The sequence below is a fragment of the Chelonoidis abingdonii genome, chromosome 11 (assembly GCF_003597395.2).
Source record: "Chelonoidis abingdonii isolate Lonesome George chromosome 11, CheloAbing_2.0, whole genome shotgun sequence".
NCBI classification, from domain to species: Eukaryota; Metazoa; Chordata; order Testudines; family Testudinidae; genus Chelonoidis; species Chelonoidis abingdonii.
Window position 1 is genome coordinate 16,628,783 of NC_133779.1, and position 18,325 is coordinate 16,647,107.

The following is an 18,325-nucleotide window of genomic DNA, read 5'->3' on the forward strand; positions in this document are numbered from 1 at the left end:
CCCCCCCAGCCTGTCCATCCACCCCACTTCATTACGCTCGACTGTCCGGGGCCACAGCGCCCCCAGTTTCGCTACGTCCCTTCCGTTCACCCCTCGCCCGGATGCTCGGCGCCGGAAGGTCCCCATAGTGAAACCGAAGTGAAGTTTATTGGCCGCAGCAGAAGATGAAGATTCACGGAGAAGCCAGCGCGCGGGTGGGAAAGGGACAGGAGACGCCAGCAGGCGGCGTGGCAGGATCCGCTTTGTATTTCATTATCGTTTAGACGCACGATGTCCGTGGTGGGTTGATTTTGAATTCACTCTCCCAGGCAGACTTATGGGGTTTAAGTGGGTTTGGGGGGTTTCTCTTTGGCTGGATTGACACGTTCCCAGTCGCGGTCAGGGGGCAGTCGCCAGCTGATCGGTATTTAACCCCCCGCTGCCACTGAGATCCAAAGAGTTTGAGTCTGAGCCTGTGAGGCAGCCCGGGTGACAGTCTGCAGCGGAAGCAGGTTCCCCCCGCGGGGGTTTTCACACGTTGCCTGGCCCTGCGCTTCGACTGCTCTCGGTGGAAATGTATTTTCCGTGGCTTGGGGCGTGCGGTTGGTGTTTGCAGACAAAAAATCCCTCCTCCCCCGCCCGCCTGCGCTTTCCTCCCGGCTCAGGAGTGATTTCGCCCCCAAGGGTCGGTCCGGGCGGCACCTGGCCAGCCGGGAGGAAAGAGATCCTTGGCCGGCCGGCCAGAGTGTTCCCTGGGGCAGGTCCGTTTGAGAACAAGCCAGTCGGGAGTTCAGAATTGCCCCTGACGGAGAATCCCCTGTGAGCCTAGGGAAATTGTGCCCAGGGTAAATCACAGTCTGAATGTTTTGCTCCCCGACTCCCAGCTGCTGGCCCCGGTTCTCCTTGATTGACAAGCCTGTTGGTTCAGTTTCTGAGCTTCCGTTTGCCCTGGTCGGACCCCGGCGTTTTCTCGGTCTCCCAAGATGAGCGATGAGTTTGGCGCATTCTGCCAGGCCCCCTGCGGTGGAGTGGGGGGGGGCAGATCTCACAGGGGAAACGAGCCCATTTGTCACCGTGGCCAGGCTGGGGGCCCTGGGCTCTGACACCCTGTTACAGAGTCACAGGTCATGCCCACTCGTAGCCCCGTGTGGTCCGTGGGGGGTGCCCCCTTCAGAGCGACAGCCCTTCTCGGGGGCCCACTCTCTCTCGGGGTCAGGCCCCTCCACCTCCTGGAGCCGCACCTCTCTGAGCCTTAACACGTCTGTCTCTGCCGTGGGCCCCTCAGGGAGTCCCCTTGCTCTGGACTCCCCGGGCCTCCACCACTGAAGGGGCCGATGCTCCCCGCCCTGTTCTCTAGCCCAGAGCGACGCTCCGCCAGCGTAACACAGGAGGGTTATTGAGCGTTGAACCCAGCACAGGAAACTCTCCAGCCTCAGGCTTGGCCCCCCTCAGCCCAGCACATCCCAGTCTCCCTGCACCCAGGTGGGCTCTGCCTGCTCCCCCTCTCCAGCCCCGAGCCCCCCTGCTTCCCAGCTGGGTATCTGATACCCCCGGCCCCAAGACCCCCCATCCATTGTCTTCTCTCCAGGGAAACTGGGTCGCCTGGGCACCTCTGCCCTCCCATCCTCTGGCCCCAGCTGGTCAAGTCACCGGGGTCCTGTCCCCGCAGCCCATTGTCCTCCCCCCAGCCAGAACCGGCTGCGACTCCTGAGCTGGGCCTCTGGGTCACCAGTTGCTGGGGTCTCCATCCTCCAGGCCATCGGCCAGGGTCCCAAGTTCCCTCTCCAGTGCTCTGTACCCACAAACTCCCTCTCCCCTCCCCTTGTTAAACCCGTAACACCCGGGGACACTGAGTCCCAGCCCCTTGGCATGGAACTCACTGGAGAACACAGAAAACCCAAGAAACCCGCCTACTTGGTCACACACATACCCCCGATCTCGCTCTCTGTCGCAGCTTGCAGGTTGGCACCGTCTGGATCAACGGGCAGAACCTGTTTGACGCGGCCGCGGGCGTCGGAGGAACCAAGGAGAGCGGGAACGGCCGGGATGGAGGCAAGGAGGTGCGTGGGGCTGGGCCGGGAAAGCGGGCATATCCGGCTGGGGGGCCTGTGGCGCTGATTTGTCCCTTCCCCCTCTCAGGGTCTGTATGAGTACGTCAGACCGAGCTGGCAGAGCCGGGCCCGGCCTGGCCCCATGGAACTGGACTACAAAACTTTTGCTGCGTCCTCTGGAGTCGACCCGCCCCCTGTTCCCGGGCGCAGCGGGGTTGCCCGCCCCGAACTGGAGGAGAACATGCCAAGGTACTAACGACTCCTGGTCCCCCAGAGCTGGCACCCCCCACCCGGCGCTGGGACGCGGCCCCTCTGGGGTAGAGCGCGGGGGTGGGGTATGCAGGGACCCCTCGCCTGGTGCTGGGACGCGGCCCCTCTGGGGTGGGGCGTGGGGGCTGGGTATCCGGGGACCCCTCACCTGGTGCTGGGATGCAGCCCCTCTGGGGTGGAGCAGGGGGTTGGGTATCCGGAGATGCCTCGCCCCAGTGCGGGGATGGGGCCCCTCTAGGGTTGAGTGCAGGAGGCTGGGTATCTGGGAGCCTACATTTTTCCATCCACGTGCAGAATGAATTTTGTTGTGTGAAGCACCAATAGGGAGGTGACATGCAGCTGTGCACCATCACCTCTGTACTTTTGGGCACCCCTTATCCTCCCGAGAGCTCCCAGCGTCCTACAACTCGCCCCTAGCTGGGTCTCAGGGAAGTTCTGTCTTCGGGTGACGTCTGCGGCACCCATCAGTTCATTCCTCCAGCCTCCTTCCACGAGGATGAAATGCTGCCACCTCTGGGGAGAGAAAGCAGCAGCCGGCTAGCACAGAGAGCCTAGTGCAGTCCTTTGGAAAGAGACGGGGAATTTTGGATAGGAAGAGTCTTTCCTCTTATGCCAAATCCTGGCGCTATTTAACATTCAACCGGGGCTTCGTCTGTCAAAGTCTCTGAAGGTAAAATATAATACAGCCACATTAGAAACCCAAGGAAACGTTTCTTTCTAAATCAAGATACTAAGGGTCAAAATAATTGTAAAAAACTCAGTTTCCCTCCCCTTATATTAACAAGACGAAGCACTTTAAAGGCCCCGTCGATTATTCATGTTTTCCGCTGGCTTAGCTTGGGCGATTAGTCAGGTGCCCTTTGGAGTCTGCTGCCTGCACACAATGTTCCACTGTCTCGCTTATTACAGTGAAACTCGGAAGTCGGTGCGTTTACACCACACTTTCCGAACATGTTGGCTCGGGCAAACTTTCACCGGCCGTGGCGTTTTTCTCATGCTCCTTTCCGTGAGCAATACTCTGCAGGGCGAGGGCCCTAGATAAACCCCGTGTCCTGCTGCCTCGTGGGAATGTTCTCAATGTTTTCTCTGAATACTGGGCTGGTGCCTCAGTTTCCCCTATGCAGTTCTTAGGATCCAGGGGGTGGGATAAGGGGGTGTGGTTGTTGCAGAGCCCTAGGCAGGTGTGGTGGTGTCTGCACAGAGAATGGCTGACACCTTGTCTCCTGGGCCCTTCCCCTGCAAGGTGCCAACTGAAGGTGCTGGAGAACAAAGAGATCAGGTGGCCTCCTGGCCCCGAAAAAGACAAAGGCCAGAGGAGGTGGCTGGAGAGTTTGTTTGGAGCTGGCTGGAGAGATGGGGAGAGGCCCAGAACCGGGGTCTGGGCTCCCCACCCCACAAGAGGGACCTGACTGAGGGGTCCTGTTCTTTGTTACCCACAAGCTCTATTTTGGGCTGTTCCTGTCGGCTAATAAACCTGTGTCACTGGCTGGCAGAGAGTCACGGTGAATCGCAGGAAGTGGGAGGTGCAGGGCCCTGACTCCCCCCATCTCTGGTGACGCTGCCCATGAGAAACTTTGCAAACACGGTGAGGGGGAGTTTAAATCCAGCGTGGCGGATGGTTGTCGTTGGAAATCAGACGCAGAGGTTTCAGTTTTGGTCATTTCCATTTCAAACACAAATCGAAAAGCCAATGCTCTTTAGCGCTTTGCGTTCAGAAATCTCAAAGGGTTTTACAGCATTATTCCCGTCTGGGAAATGGGGAAACTGAGGCACAGTGTGGGGTGAGGTGACTTCCCCAGGCCACACAGGAACTCAGTGGCAGAGCTGGGGAAAGACCCAAACTCTCTGCATTCCCCAGGCTCCCCCAGCCCTGGGGCTGGGGCCGGGGGAGAGGCGTCTCCCCCCCAGTAGCCCAAGTTCCCCCAAAGCCCCATCATCGTCCCCCCACCTCATCCCACTGCTCCCGTCCACCCGACGCATCCTCCACACTCACCCGTGTGCGGACCTGCACCTTAGAGGGAACAAAGACATGGAGCCCTCTTCCGGTGCCAAGATGCGGCCCCTCTGGGGTGGAGCGCGGGGGCTGGGCAGACAGGGATCCCCAGCCCAGCGATAGGACGCAGCCCCTCTGGGGTGGGGCGTAGGGGCTTTCCAATGAGCGTGAGGGTTCAGAGCTTGCCTCGCCCTCCCTTGTATCTCTGCAGGGTGGACAGGACCTACAAGCTGTACTACGGAGGCGCTCAGAAGCGACCCGAGGGAATGGCCTCGCTCCCCGTCCTTGACCCCGCCGGCAACGTGCTGGCGTACGTGGCGGACGGCAGCGCCAAGGATATCCGCAACGCTGTGGAGGCTGCTCACAAGGCTGCGCCGGGGTGAGATGGGGAGCAGCTCAGGATGGCTGGGTTCTCTCCCTGGCTCTGGGAGGGGAGTGGGGTCTAGTGGTGAGAGCAGGGTGGGGCTGGGAGCCAGGGCTCCTGAGTTCTCTCCCTGGCTCTGGGAGGGGAGTGGGGACTAGTGGTGAGAGCTGGGACTCCTGGGTTCTATCCCCGGATTTGCCCCTGAACTCACGGTTTGCCCTTCATACCTCAGTTTCCCCATGTACCGAGCGAGGTCGCTGCTCGCCGTATGAGGCCTGGCTGCAGTTTGGGGCCCTCTCTGAGTTCCCAGGCCAGGTGGTGCCAGCTTGGAGCAGTTCCCGCTGCCAGGTGCAGATAAACAACCCGCCCTCCCCCCCACTCCTTGGCCTCGCCTCTCTTATCTCTCCCCCAGCAGCGCAGGTGGCCAGAGTCCCAGAGAGCTCCTGGCTTATTGCGGCTGAACCCGCCCGGGATCTCGTGCTGCTGGGAATGGTTTACTCCTCGGGGAGCCCTGCCAGGGTGAGGGGCAGGGGTATCCCATAGAGCTGAGATCTGATCAAACTGGGGGAGAGCAATTTTTGCCTAAATTTTCCAGGGAAAATGACAATTTTCTTGTTTGGGGCGAAAGTTGAAGAAATTGGGATGATCTTGGCCCTCACCCAGAAAGGGACAATTTAGATCCAGGACTGCCGCTGCTCGGCCTTGTGGGAGCCCCTGGCTGTGGGGCATCATGGGAGTGGTAGTTCAGATAGCTCCTGTTCGCATTTTTCTCTATAGGCCAGAATACATTTCCCATGATGCACCACAATCTCCCCCTCTTGGACAGAGGAGGCAGTTGCATCATGGGAGCCCAAACTCATGGTGCATCATGGTCCTATTTTTTTTCTAGGCTGGGCTTTGTGGCTGAACTACATCTTCCATGATGCACCGTAGGCTCCCCAGTGCTCCTGGGGAATCTCCTCCGTTCTTGGTGAATGGAGGAGACTCATAAGTGTCCCATGGCTGCAGTAGTGCATCATGGGCGTTGTAGTTCATATGCCCCATGTTCTTCTAGGGGTTCCTTGGCTGGACTGCATCTCCCCATCATGCGCCTCAGTTTTCCTGCCTTTCTGAGATGCTGCCGTCCTTCATGGGAGTTGTCATTCAGACATGCTCCTCCATTGGCTGTGCATCATCTCCCGTGATGCACCACAGCTCACCCTGGTCTGGGAGCAGATTGCATAATGGGAACCCCTGGCCGTGGTTAGGGTCACCAACTTTCTGTTGGCACAAAACCGAACATCCTGAGGCCCCTTCCCAGAGGCCCTGCCCCCTGCCTCGCCCCTTCCCAGAGGCAACGCCCCCACTCACTCCATTCCCCCTCCCTTAGTGGCTCACTCTCCTGCACCCTCACTCACTTTCACTGGGTTGGGGTGCGGGAGGGCGGGAGGGCTCTAAATGGGGGTGTGGGCTCTAGGGTGAGGCCAGAAATCATAGACTCATAGAATATCAGGGTTGGAAGGGACCTCAAGAGGTATCTAGTCCAACCCCCTGCTCAAAGCAGGACCAACCCTAACGAAATCATCCCAGCCAGGGCTTTGTCAACCTGACCTTGAAACACGTCTAAGGAAGGAGATTCCCCCACCTCCCTAGGGAACCCATCCCAGTGCTTCACCACCCGCCTAGGGAAATAGTGTTTCCTAATATCCAACCTAGACCTGCCCCACTGCAACTTGAGCCCATTGCTCCTTGTTCTGCCATCTGCCACCACTGAGAACAGTCTAGATCCATCCTCTTTGGACCCCCCCTTCAGGTAGTTGAAAGCAGCTATCAAATCTCCCCTCATTCTTCTCTGCTGCAGACTAAACAAGCCCAGTTCCCTCAGCCTCTCCTCATAAGTCATGTGCTCCAGCTCCCTAATCATTTTTGGTGCCCTCCACTGGACTCTTTCCAATGTTTCCACATCCTTCTTGTAGTGTGGGGCCCAAAACTGGACACAGTACTCCAGATGAGGCCTCACCAATGTCGAATAGAGGGGAATGATCACGTCCCTCAATCTGCTGGCAATGCTCCTACTTATACAGCCCAAAATGCCGTTAGTCTTCTTGGCAACAAGGGCACACTGCTGGCTCATATCCAGCTTCTCGTCCATTGTAACCCCCAGGTCCTTTTCTGCGGAAATGAGCGGTTCAGGGTGCAAGAGGGGGATCTGGGCTGGGGCAGGGAGTTGGGGTGCAGGAGGGAGTGAGGGCTCCAGCTGGGGGTGCGGGCTCTGGGAAGGGGCTGGGGATGAAGGGTGAGGGGTGCAGGAGGGGGCTCCAGGTTGCAGGGTGGGGCTAAGGGATTTGGAATGCGGGAAGGGGCTGTGGGTTGAGGTAGGGGGTTGGGGTGCAGGAGGGGGCTCTGGGCTGGAGCAGGGGTTGGGATGCGGGAGGGAGTGAGGGCTCTGGGGTGGAGCTGGGGATGAGGGGTGAGGAGTGCAGGAGGGTGTGAGGGCTCTAGGGTGCGGCTGTGGGTGAGGGGTGCAGGAGGGGGCTCTGGGCTGGGATAAGGGGTTGAGGGCTCCAGGCTGTGGGTGCAGGCTCTGGAGTGCAGGAGGCTCCGGGTTTGGTGGGGGTTCAGGGTTGGGGGTTGGGGTGCAGAAGGAGGAATGGTCTCTGGGCTGGGGCCAGCAATGAGGAGTTTGGGGTGCAGGAGGGCGCTCTGGGTTTGGAGGGGGCTCAGGGTTGGGGTACAGGAGGGCGCTCTGGGTTTGGAGGGGCTCAGAGCTGGCTGTTGGAGCTCGTGGCTCGGGCGCAGGCTTCCCTCGGGTGGCTCCTGGTCAGTGGCTCCCACCACCCCACCCAGCTCCCCTTGGCCGGTGCTCAGGGCGCAGGCAGCGCACGGAGCCCCGTGCCCCCCCGGCCCAGGAGCCGGACTTGCTGGCCGATTCCCGGGCGCAGCGCAGCGCGGAGCCAGGACAGGTAGGGACTCGCCTGCCTTAGCCCCACAGCGCCGCTGCCCGGGAGCCACCAGGGACCCTTCTTGACCAGACAGCCATGGTGCATCATGGGAGTTGTAGTTCATGCACCTCCTGCTCCAGTCTGTTCTCCAGGGCAGGCAGGTTCCCTTCCTGGACTACCCCCCCCCAACCCCCCCAGCAGGGAGCCGTGCCCCCAAACACGCCCACCCACTCTGACCTGTGGGGATTTCCGTTCCTAGCCCTGCTTTGCAGCAGCCCCCCAGTGCACAGGGCCATGCCCAGCGCTGTTGAGTGACAGCTCCCGAAATTCGGGGGGGCCTCGGATGGGGGCGTTCGGGATCCGCCCTCGGGTCTGGGGGTGAAAAGCGGGGCCAGGAGGAGGGTGCAGGGCCGGATGCGGCAGCCGGGTCCAGAGAGGAGCCCAGAGGCACTTACATTTTATGGCTTTATTGCCTGGGGGTTGATTGGTGTAATCTGATCGGGGCTGGGGAGCAGGTCCTGGGCTGAGCCTCGTCCACCAATCAGATCCAGAGGGGCACTGGGGTGGGGACTGATCCTTTGAGGGAGGGGAAAAGTGCTGTTAGGATGGGAATCAACTCTGCAGGCTTCTGGGTTAGAGTCGGGGGGCTGGGAGCCAGGACTCCTGGGTTCTATCCCAGCTATGGGAGGGGAGTGATGTCTAGTGGTTAGAGCAGGGGGGGCTGGGAGCCAGGACTCCTGAGTTCTATCCCGGCTCCGTCTCTCTCTCGGCAGGTGGGGGAAGCGGGCAGCCCACGCCCGGGCGCAGGTGCTGTACTACGTAGCGGAGAACCTGGAGCTGCGGCGGGAGGAGGTGGCGTCCCGGCTGGGGGTGCTGACAGGGGCCCCCCCCGAGGAGGCACAGCGGGAGGTGGACCTAGGCCTGGAGCGCCTCTTCCACTGGGCGGCCTTGTGTGATAAATCTGGGGGCACCGTGCAGGTGGGCCCCAGAGCACCCCCTACGGACACAGGGCAGCCCGAGATGTAGGCGGGGAGCGCCAAGGGGCTGGGGTGGGGTGGATTCGGAAGTGGGGAGAGGGGCGGGGCTCGGAGAGGTGAAGGACAGGGGGGCGGGAACAGGGGAAGCGGTTGGGGGGTCTAAGGTTGGGAGTGGACCCAGGAGGGGGCGGGACATGTGGGGTGGGAATGGGGGTGGGGGCAGGTGAGGGAGTATGGGGGAGGAGCTCTTCTCACAGGCTGAACAGAGCAGCAGGTGCCTGGGGGTGGGGTTTACTTTATCGCTAGGGCTGGAAGTGGGGAGGGGGGCCCCCGGGATCATCCCTCTGGCTCTGCCCCTCCCCCAGGAAACACCCCTGCACGGCACCACCCTTCAGCTCCGCCAGCCCCTGGGTGTCGTGGGGGTCGCCTGCCCGGACGAGCGCCCCCTGCTCAGCTTCCTCAGCCTGCTGGCCCCCGCCGTGGCCCGGGGAAATGCCGTGGTGATGGTCCCGAGCCCACGCTACCCGCTGCCCGCCCTGGACCTCTGCCAGGTACCCTGCCCGGAGTCTGCTATCCCTTCCCCCTGTGCCTCAGTTTCCCCATGCCAAAAAGGAAGTCGTCACCACACCCTAGGAAGGACATGGCTGTTGAGAGATGGAATAGTAGCTACTGGGAGCGTATGGGCCGCTGGACTCTGAGACACTCTGCCTGGGGAGTGAAACCAGGAGTCCTGGCTCCCAGCTCCCCTAGTCTAACCACTAGCCTCCACTCCCCTCCCAGAGCAAGGGAGAGAACCCAGGAGTCCTGGCTCCCAGCCCCACCAGACCCCACTCCCCTCCCAGAACCAGGGAGAGAACCCAGGAGTCCTGGCTCCCAGCCCTCTGCTCTAACCACTAGCTCGCAGTGCTGAGAGCAGTAACCATATCTCTGTTGGCGCTGGCTCCTGTCCCACCCCCTCTGTGCTTCCCCAGCTGGGGGCGACTCCACATGCCAATTCGGGCTTATGCTGCGTGACACGGACCCATCCCCCGCACCTGAGATTGGGGTCCTCATTGGGCCGGGTGCTGCACAGACCCCTCCCCTCACCCGATCTCTAGGTGTTACCCCGACGCCTGTGCAGAGCCCTGCGCGGCTACGTTGAGACCCGTGTCCGATCCGCAAACACGGCCCGTGGCTGTCCACCAATTTGCCAGACTCCACACATGTCCCTTTTCTCGATACCTGACACTGAGAAGGCCTCGCTCGGGGCAGACTGCAAGAAACAGGGTAGCTACCCCCCCAAACCTGGTGGTTTACAACCAGGAACACGTGTTTCTGGAGGCCCCCAGTTGGTTCACAAGAAGCCAAAACACAGTCCCCCGTTGGGCATCTCCAGCCCGATTCACCATCCGCACTGCGGGTTTTTAGAGTGAGAAGTTACTAAAAACCCAATTCCCCATTTGCGAGGATTTACTGATCCCAAAGGATCCCCCGTCCGCCCGGTCCACAGCACTTCAGCCCTCACCCAAACACCCCGCTGGCCGCCGGCCCAACTAGCGAAAGGCTTTGTTTGGAAGAAAACAGAAAAGTGGAGCGTTACTAACGAGGGAAAAGAACCACGCAGGTTACGAGTGGTTTCGCGTCCTTAAAGCAGAGCAGTTGCAGTCTCTGGGTGGGCACAAGTGTCTCTCTGGGACGCTTCCACCCAGCTAGAAGCCAAGGGGTTGGCGTAGGGGGGGCTGCCAAGCGACCCCTTGGAAACCCCAGGCCCCTGCCTTTGGCTCGTCCCCGGGCACAAGTCAGAGGTGGCCGGACCGGGCCGGCGGTTTCTCTTTTCTTGCTGCCCCGGGTGAGACAGCCCCGTTCTGTGTCTGGCCATTTGATTTCCTCGTTACACTCGTTGGCATATGGCAGAGGTCCCCAGAGTGGGGTGTACCCCCCCTGGGCAGGGGGGCGTGAAGGAACATCTGGCAGGGGAGAATGGCGGGGCCCGGGTCAATCTGCATGGGGGGCAGGGAGGAAGTACCACCCAGCCCCTCCCTGCCCCCAGGCGCGGCCCTGGCTCCCGGCCCCACACCTGGCCCGAACCCAGCTGCAGCTCCGCCCCCTGGCCACAGCCCCAGACCCACCCCCAGCTTCAGCCCCCTTACCCCTGCTGCCCCCCTCCCTTGAGTCACGGCCCCGGCTCTGGGGAGGTGCGGATAAGGGAGTAGGCAACCTATGGCACGTGTGCCGAAGGCGGCACCCGAGCTGATTTTAGTGGCACTCACGCTGCCTGGGTCCTGGCCTGGGGGGCTCTGCATTTTAATTTAATTTTAAATGAAGCTTCTGATTTACTTTCCATCCAACAATAGTTTAGTTCTATATCATAGACTTATAGAAAGCGACCTTCTAAATATGTTAACATTTATTACCGGCACGCGAAACCTTAAATCAGAGCGAATAAACGAAGACTCAGCGCAGCACTTCTGAAAGGCTCCCGACCCCTGCTCTAAAGTTTGGGGGCCGGCACGAGCCGGTCATTCATTAGAACCGGGCTCGTTAAGCGAAGACAACGTCGGCCAGAGTAGTCTCACATCTTTGATCTTATGGCTGAGGACAGTCCCATGCACAATCTGGGGGCCATTAAGCCATGAAAGGGACTTGGCACCCACCGGCTGACTTGGTGGAGGTGGTAAACGTCTCCTGGGATCTTGGTAACCAGAGACGCGCTCAGCGTCGGCGCTTCGATTACAGGGAAACTGGTTCGCAATTGTTCACCGGCTGCACCGCAGAGTTAGGGCCCTACCAACTTCCTGGCACGTTTTGGTCCGTTTCACGGTCATCGGATTTTTCGTAGCGTCTGTTTCACAGTTTCAGATCTTTCCATCTGAGATCTCACGGTGGTGTCACTGGTCGCGGGCGGGGGGCGACCCAAAAAAAGGTGGAGTGTCCACAAGGCTATTTTGGGGGGGTCACCATATTGCCCCCCTGCTGCCTTTAGATCTGGGTGTCTGGCCGGCTGCCATGAGAGGTTCCTGCAGGTGGGTCTGACCTGGCTCTGGGAGCCGTCCATGCAGGGGGGGAGAAAATCCTGCCCGTCCGCAGCCTGGCTGGGACTATCCGCTGGAGCCCGGAGCACATTAGGAGCCTCCCAGCCAGCAGCCGCCGCTCATGAAATCTGGTCTCCCCTACACCAGCCAGATGCCCTGTGGGAGGATGAGATTTCATGATCAAGGATGTGTTTTTCACGGCTGTGATTTTGGTAAAGCCCCAATGTAGAGCCGGTTGTTAGTCCCCTGCACGGAGCAGCTTTAACGCTTCCACGCCCACTGGGCAGCGCTGCAAAGTGATGGGGAAACTGAGGCACGTGGTGGGGGGTGTCCTCCGAATACGGCAGCAGCGTCCCACGCACAAAGCCCAGCTCCCGGCCGACGTGACCTCAGGGGGCAGCAGAAGTGTAGCGTTTCTGTTCGCTTTGTCATTAAGGAGCCCGTTAATTACCTGCCCGAGTCGCTTGTTTCTGCTGCTAAGAGCTGGGAACAATTACCACCGACCCGTGGGGACCCCGCTGGCCCGGCCCTGGGCCACTCATTCCCTTCAGTGGCTGCATTCGACCATGCAAACATTTCTCGCCTCGGCCCATGACGTCTGCCAGGGCTTTGTCTCCAACCACCTCTGGTTCTCTGTCCCTGACCTATGCAACCAGCTCCCTGTGACAGGAGAGAACCCAGGAGTCCTGGCTCCCAACTCCCCGCTGCTTTAAGCAGTAGACCCCACTCCCCTCCCTGCATTGGATAGAACCCAGGAGTCCTGGTTCCCTGCCCCCGCTGGTTCAGGCTGCTAATAGGGCCCATCTGCTTTCTCCCTCACTCAGATCTTCGACACCTCGGACGTCCCCGGGGGGGTGGTGAATATTGTGACGGGGAATCGGGACCATCTGAGCCGGACGCTGGCCCAGCACCACGATGTTCAGGCCATGTGGTACTTTGGGTCTCCGGAGGTGAGAGCGGTTCTGCCCCCACCACATGCCCCCCTGAGCCAGCCAGTCCCTGCCCTGGGGCCCAACGGGAGCTGGGACCCCCTGGAGGGGACAGGCCCCATACCCCATTCCCCACCCCTTGAGCCAGCCAGTCCCCGCCCTGGGGCCCAAAGGGAGCCAGCACCCCCTGGAGGGGACAGGCCCCATACCCCATTCCCCCCCCCCTGAGCCAGCCAGTCCCCGCCCTGGGGCCCAACGGGAGCTGGGACCCCCTGGAGGGGACAGGCCCCATACCCCAGTCCCCACCCCCTGAGCCAGCCAGTCCCTGCCCTGGGGCTGGGTGGGAGCCGATGCCCCCTAGAGGGGACAGGCCTCGCGCCCCATTCCCTGCCCCCCGAGTCAGCCAGTCCCCGCCTTGGGGCCAGATCGGGGCCAGCGCCCCCCAGAGGGGACAGGCTCCACCTCCTGCTTCCTCTTTTAACCCTTTCTCTTCCACAGGGCTCCCAATTTGTGGAATGGGCCTCGGCCGGTAACCTGAAGCGGACCTGGGTGAGCCACGGGGTCCCCCGGCGGTGGGAGGACCCGGCCCAGGGGGCAGGCGAGGAGTTTCTGTACCAGGCCACCCAGTGTAAGAACGTCTGGATCCCCATGGGGGAGATCTTCGCCAACTGAAGCCGGGGGCCCCCACCCCGAACCACACAGCCCGAGGGCTAGAATAAAAAGGCTTTGGTACTGTTTAACCTTGGTCTGTGTCCTGTTGCGGCATAAGCATCGCTGCCTGAGACAGGAAACTGAGGCACGGGGGGGGGAGAGATTGAATCCTGGAGTCTTGGCTCCCAGCCCCCCGGGTCTAAGTGCTTCACCCCACTCCCCTCCCGGAGCTTAAGGTGCTGGAACTCAGGACTCCTGGGTTTTCTCCCCAGCTCTGGGAAAGGAGTGGGGTCTAGTGGGTGAGGGTGTAAATCACTCCCCTGCCCCCAGGAAGGGCTGGGCCTGACGCCACAGTGCTGAGTGCCCTGGGCAGGGGGCAGAAACTTTGGGCGGAAGGATCGGCCCCCAGGGCTGGGAGAGGGTAGTTATAAACCTCAAATTTTATTGCCTCTTGTTAATGATCGTGGTTTGCCAACCCACCTCCGTGTTACAGGCTTGGCACACAGCCAGTCCTCCGCGTCTGCCCCATCCTCTTCCCCATTCCCCTCCCAGAGCAGGGAGAGAACCCAGGAGTCCTGGCTCCCAGCCCCCCTGCGCTAACCACAAGACCCCACTCCCCTCCCCAAGCTGGGGAGAGAACCTGGGAGTCCTGGCTCCCAACAGCCCCTGCTCTAACCACTAGACCCCACTCCCCTCCCAGAGCAGGGAGAGACCCTGGGAGTCCTGGCTCCCAGCCTCCCTGTTCTAACTCACTGGAGCAAAGTGGGCTATAGGCCAGACCAGGGCTGGCCAACCTGAGCCTGAGAAGGAGCCAGAGCTGACCATTGTACATTGCCACAGAGCCACAGTAATACGTCAGCAGCCCCCATCAGCTCCCCCTGCCCCTAGCTCCTTGGCCGACTGGCTAAGTCCTGGGAGGTTGATCCCGTTGGGAGCCAGTGGCCACCGGCTGAGCTCCTTTAGCCAGATGTCCCACTGAGCAGCGGGGAGAGATCGGCATCGATCCCGATCCACTCAGGCAGGAAGGCGGCCTCAGGCTTGAAGATCTTGAGGAAGGGAGAGTCGGGGAGGGTGTAGTTGGCCAAGTAGACGGTCTCCCCCCCAGCCAGGTAACCAGCCCAGATGCCGAAGGTCCCGATGGTCATGATCGTGTGGTTGCAATGGGCCAAGAGAGCAAAGTCCCTCCCCGGCGACGACTCCTTCCCGTCCCCCGAGAAATACACGTCCCCCCGCGAGGCGTCGATGTTCTCCCGGCACCACTCTATCCCATTGCTGGTCACCACGAAGACCGGCTCCTGGTACTTGGCCCGGAAGTAGCCCATGGCCTTCTCCAGGTAGGCCTTGTCTGCCACCACCCCCTTCCAGTGCTCAGGCATCAACCAGACGTAGTCCCCCCTCCGGACATGAACGCCCACGTAGGTCACATTCTGGCGCTGCCCACGCAGCCCGGCCAGGTACCGGTTGGCCTCCTCCTTGATGTGGTCATGGAAGGAGAATTCCTGGAGGATCTCCTGCCGGAGGTGGTGGTAGAAGGTCCAGGAGCAGGGGTAGCCCGTCAGCCGGACGTATTTCCCCTCGATGTGCTTGTACTCCTCCGACATCCAGTCGTGGAGCTCATAGTTCCTCCATAGGATACTCCAAGCCCCGAATCTGGAGAGCACGGGCAGGGTGATGCGGAAGAGCGGCGCCAGCTGCTGGTGCATCTCCGGGAGGATGTAGGCCTGGCGCCCGTTCATCTTGGCCAGGGCGTAGAGGGTGGCGTATTCCCCCATCTGGTTCCCCAGGCGCCCGGCGGAGTTCACGGTCCACATACCCTGCTCTGTGGCATTCAGCGTGGGGAACCGAGTGCGTAGGTGGATGAGGAAGGAGAAGGTCATGATGGCCAGCAGGTAGAGGCTGAGCTGGAAGGGCAGCCGGAAGGGGACCCAGGAGTCCGGGGCAGTCATGGATCCCAGCGGTGATGAGGGAAGGAGGTCACAGCCTGGGGGAGGGGAACAGGGGTGGAAGGAAAGGGGGGGATGGATTGGGGAGTGGTTAGAGGAGAAGGGGGAGAGGCTTTTCCCGGCCCAGTTACCTCTGTTCCCAAAAGGCCTCGGGCTGCCAGCAGCCCCCTGCCCCCATGCTGCCCCCCCCTCCCGCCCCAGCCCAGCTGCGGGGGCAGGTGACCCCAGCTCCAGGAGGACGCGTGTTGTCGGGGGGAGCAAAGCCACTCATTGATCCCAGATCTGCCCCTTCAACCACAATCCAACCCGGGGCAGGCGAGAACAAGCAGAGCAACATTGTCCCCCCCTCAGCCCCGCCTGCTCTGCTGGTGCCCCTCAGGCCTGATCCGCAGCCCCCCCCTGCGGAGAGAGAACCCAGGAGTCCTGGCTCCCAGACCCCTCCTGCTCTAACCACTGGACCCCACTCCGCTCCCAGAGCTGGGGAGAGAACCCAGGAGTCCTGGTGAGCTGTGGTGGGTTAAGGGGGGGGGTCACTGGGGCAGGAGGAGGCTGCCATGGGTAACAGAGAGCACTGACTGTGAGGGGAAGGTGCCCCCTACCGAGCCCCCCGCCCCACTCCCTGCAGCCCAGTGCCCCCTGGGGCCGGGGCGGGGTGGGAATCCTCTGGTTACCTAGAATTGCTGAGTTCTACCCGTTGGCCCCTGCCCAGAACCTGAGCAGTCGGGGGGTGGGGCAGGTCACAGCCGGCACCCATGGGGCATTAGGCGGGGGGGGCACAGAGACGTGGGGTTGGAGGAATGGAAGGAGGAGGAGGGGATGCAGGGAGGGGGAAATGGAGGCAGAGGAGGTGGAAGGAAGTAGCCCCTGACGGAGGAGTGTGGGGCCAGGAGGGAGGTTACCGAGCCAAGGAGCAGGACAGGAGGGAAGCCGGGAGGGGCCGGGCCGGGAAGTCTGGGATCCGGAGGGATCTGGGGGCTGAGCCAGGGTGACGCCCTCTGCCCTCCCCCTGGGCCTGTGGCCGAGGTCCCGGCCCTGGGTACGTGGGCCCAGCTGCACCAGGCCTCTTGCCACCCCCGGACAGACGGTTTGGGGAGGTCGAGCCAGGCCAGCGTCAGCACCCCATGCCCCGGTCCCACAGCACTCAGAGCAGGGGGGGCTGGGAGCCAGGACTCTTGGGTTCTCACCCCGGTTCTGGCAATGAGGCGACTCTCCTTCACACCCGCTGGCCACTGGGCTCCAACACTCCTACCCCAGCTTTCGGGGCTCCGACCCCAACCTTCCCCTGCCCCCGTCTCTGTTCCCCGGGTCAGGTTGCCTGCTGCAGCGCGAGCGAGCTGCTCTGCAGGGGTGACATTCTGCCACAGCTTCCTGAGCCAGCACCCAGGTGGGAGCTCGATGTGAGGAAGTGTCACCACTGGCGGGGGGGGGGGGGGATGTTACTCACCCCCATTCGGCAGGGGGGTTTCTTGATGCTTTTCGCAGCCCCACTCAGTGCAGACAGGGGGTGTCCACGTCCCAACAGGGTCCTGGCACCTCCAGGCCCCCTGACATTCAGACCCTGAGCCGCACACGTGGGGACGCCCGGCTGACTCATTTCCTGACCAAGGCTGGGTTCCTGCACCGGGTCCGGTGTGCCGGATGCAGCCATTCACCTCTCTCGAGTGAGTGGAGCTGAGACATGTCATGATCTCTGGGCTCGCACCGCTTCATGGCCGGGGTTCGGGTCCCAGGTCCTGCCCCGGGCCCAGAGTGCCAGACTTGCTAGCACAGCTGGCAGGGGGCTCGGCTCCGGGAGCTGGGCTGCGGGGAGCGGTGTGGGGGCTCAGAAGGGGGCACAAAGTAGAACTGAGAAATGAAATTGTTTTTAATTGTTCACTTTATTAATATAACTTCTGTTCCCCATCCACTACACTTGTCTACGCGGTAACTTCTGTTCACTGTTTGCCATATTGGAATTCAAACCCCATTTTAAAACACTCACTCCATTTTGTAAAAGCCTCCTCCAGCCTTCATTTGTGCAAACCCTGCTGTAATCTTATTAGTGTAGTTTAGATGTGTGACTCAGGTATGGATGGATGACGGAATCAACCTCCAGCCCCAGCCTGTCCTGATGAGATAAAGTTCAAACCCCACCAGCTGAAGACCTAGACAACAGTGAAACAAAGTAAAAAGCATCCACCCTAAAAAGAAAAGGACAAAAGAACAACAGAAGGAAGATCTAAGCCAGGTTCAAGGCTGAAAGTCACGCCTGCAATTAATGGGTGATGGATCTGATGTTTGTATTTTGTATAACTCAGAATGAAGGATAAAGGATAACAATGTTGTATTTATTCAATGTATCCATGTACGGTAGGATTGGATTGGACTCTGGCAGCCACCCTGGAAAAACCATGGAGCAGGTCCTCCAGGAATCAACTCCGAAGCACTTAGAGGAGAGGAAAGTGATCAGGAACAATAAGCATGGATTCACCAAGGGCAAGTCATGCCTGACTAACCTAATTGCCTTCTATGAGGAGATAACTGGCTCTGTGGATGAGGGGAAAGCAGTGGACGTGTTATTCCTTGACTTTAGCAAAGCTTTTGACACAGTCTCCCACACTATTCTTGCCAGCAAGTTAAAGAAGTACGGGCTGGATGAATGGACTATAAGGTGGATAGAAAGCTGGCTAGATCGTCAGGCTCAACGGGTAGTGATCAACGGCTCCATGTCTAGCTGACAGCCGGTTTCAAGCGGAGTGCCCCAAGGATCGGTCCTGGGGCCGGTTTTGTTCAATATCTTCATCAGTGATCTGGAGGATGCTGTGGGCTGCACCCTCAGCAAGTTTGCAGATGACACTAAACAGGGAGGAGTGATAGAGATGCTGGAGGGTAGGGATAGGATACAGAGGGACCTAGACAAATTAGAGGACTGGGCCAAAATAAACCTGATGAGGTTCAACAAGGACAAATGCAGAGTCCTGCACTTAGGACGGAAGAATCCCATTCACTGTTACAGACTAGGGACTGAGTGGCTAGGCAACAGTTCTGCAGAAAAGGACCTGGGGTTACAGTGAACAGGAAGCTGGATATGAGTCAGCAGTGAGCCCTTGTTGCCCCAGAGGCCACGGCATGTTGGTTGGGCATGTATAAGTCGTGGGCATTGCAGCAGATCTAGGGACCTGATCGTCCCCTCTATTGTGACATTGGTGAGGCCTCATCCAGTACTGTGTCCGTTTGGGCCCACGCTCAGAGGATGT

The 18,325-nt window shown here is 60.4% G+C and overlaps 2 protein-coding genes across 2 annotated transcripts in view; one reads left to right on the plus strand and one right to left on the minus strand.

Moving 5' to 3' along the window:
- Positions 1-13,235, plus strand: part of ALDH16A1 (aldehyde dehydrogenase 16 family member A1) — an 18,414-nt gene extending 5,179 nt beyond the window's left edge. Inside the window, exons 7-13 of the mRNA XM_075070535.1 lie at positions 1,832-2,039; positions 2,119-2,279; positions 4,505-4,672; positions 8,352-8,556; positions 8,921-9,106; positions 12,391-12,516; positions 12,994-13,235. Of these exons, the coding sequence (XP_074926636.1) occupies positions 1,832-2,039; positions 2,119-2,279; positions 4,505-4,672; positions 8,352-8,556; positions 8,921-9,106; positions 12,391-12,516; positions 12,994-13,167 (1,228 nt within the window). The 3' untranslated portion in view covers positions 13,168-13,235. The remainder of the gene's footprint in view (positions 1-1,831; positions 2,040-2,118; positions 2,280-4,504; positions 4,673-8,351; positions 8,557-8,920; positions 9,107-12,390; positions 12,517-12,993) is intronic.
- A 67-nt stretch (positions 13,236-13,302) lies between these two features.
- Positions 13,303-15,125, minus strand: LOC116840095 (galactoside alpha-(1,2)-fucosyltransferase 2-like). Its single transcript, XM_075070759.1, has one exon. It carries the CDS (start codon positions 15,090-15,092, stop codon positions 14,106-14,108), a length of 987 nt encoding a protein of 328 aa, XP_074926860.1. The 5' UTR covers positions 15,093-15,125; the 3' UTR covers positions 13,303-14,105.
- Between the last annotated feature and the right edge of the window lie 3,200 nt (positions 15,126-18,325).

What these genes read in the sequence shown, in the direction of transcription:
- LOC116840095 (XM_075070759.1), bottom strand. Translation starts at nt 15,092, where the DNA reads ATGACTGCCCCGGACTCCTGGGTCCCCTTCCGGCTGCCCTTCCAGCTC.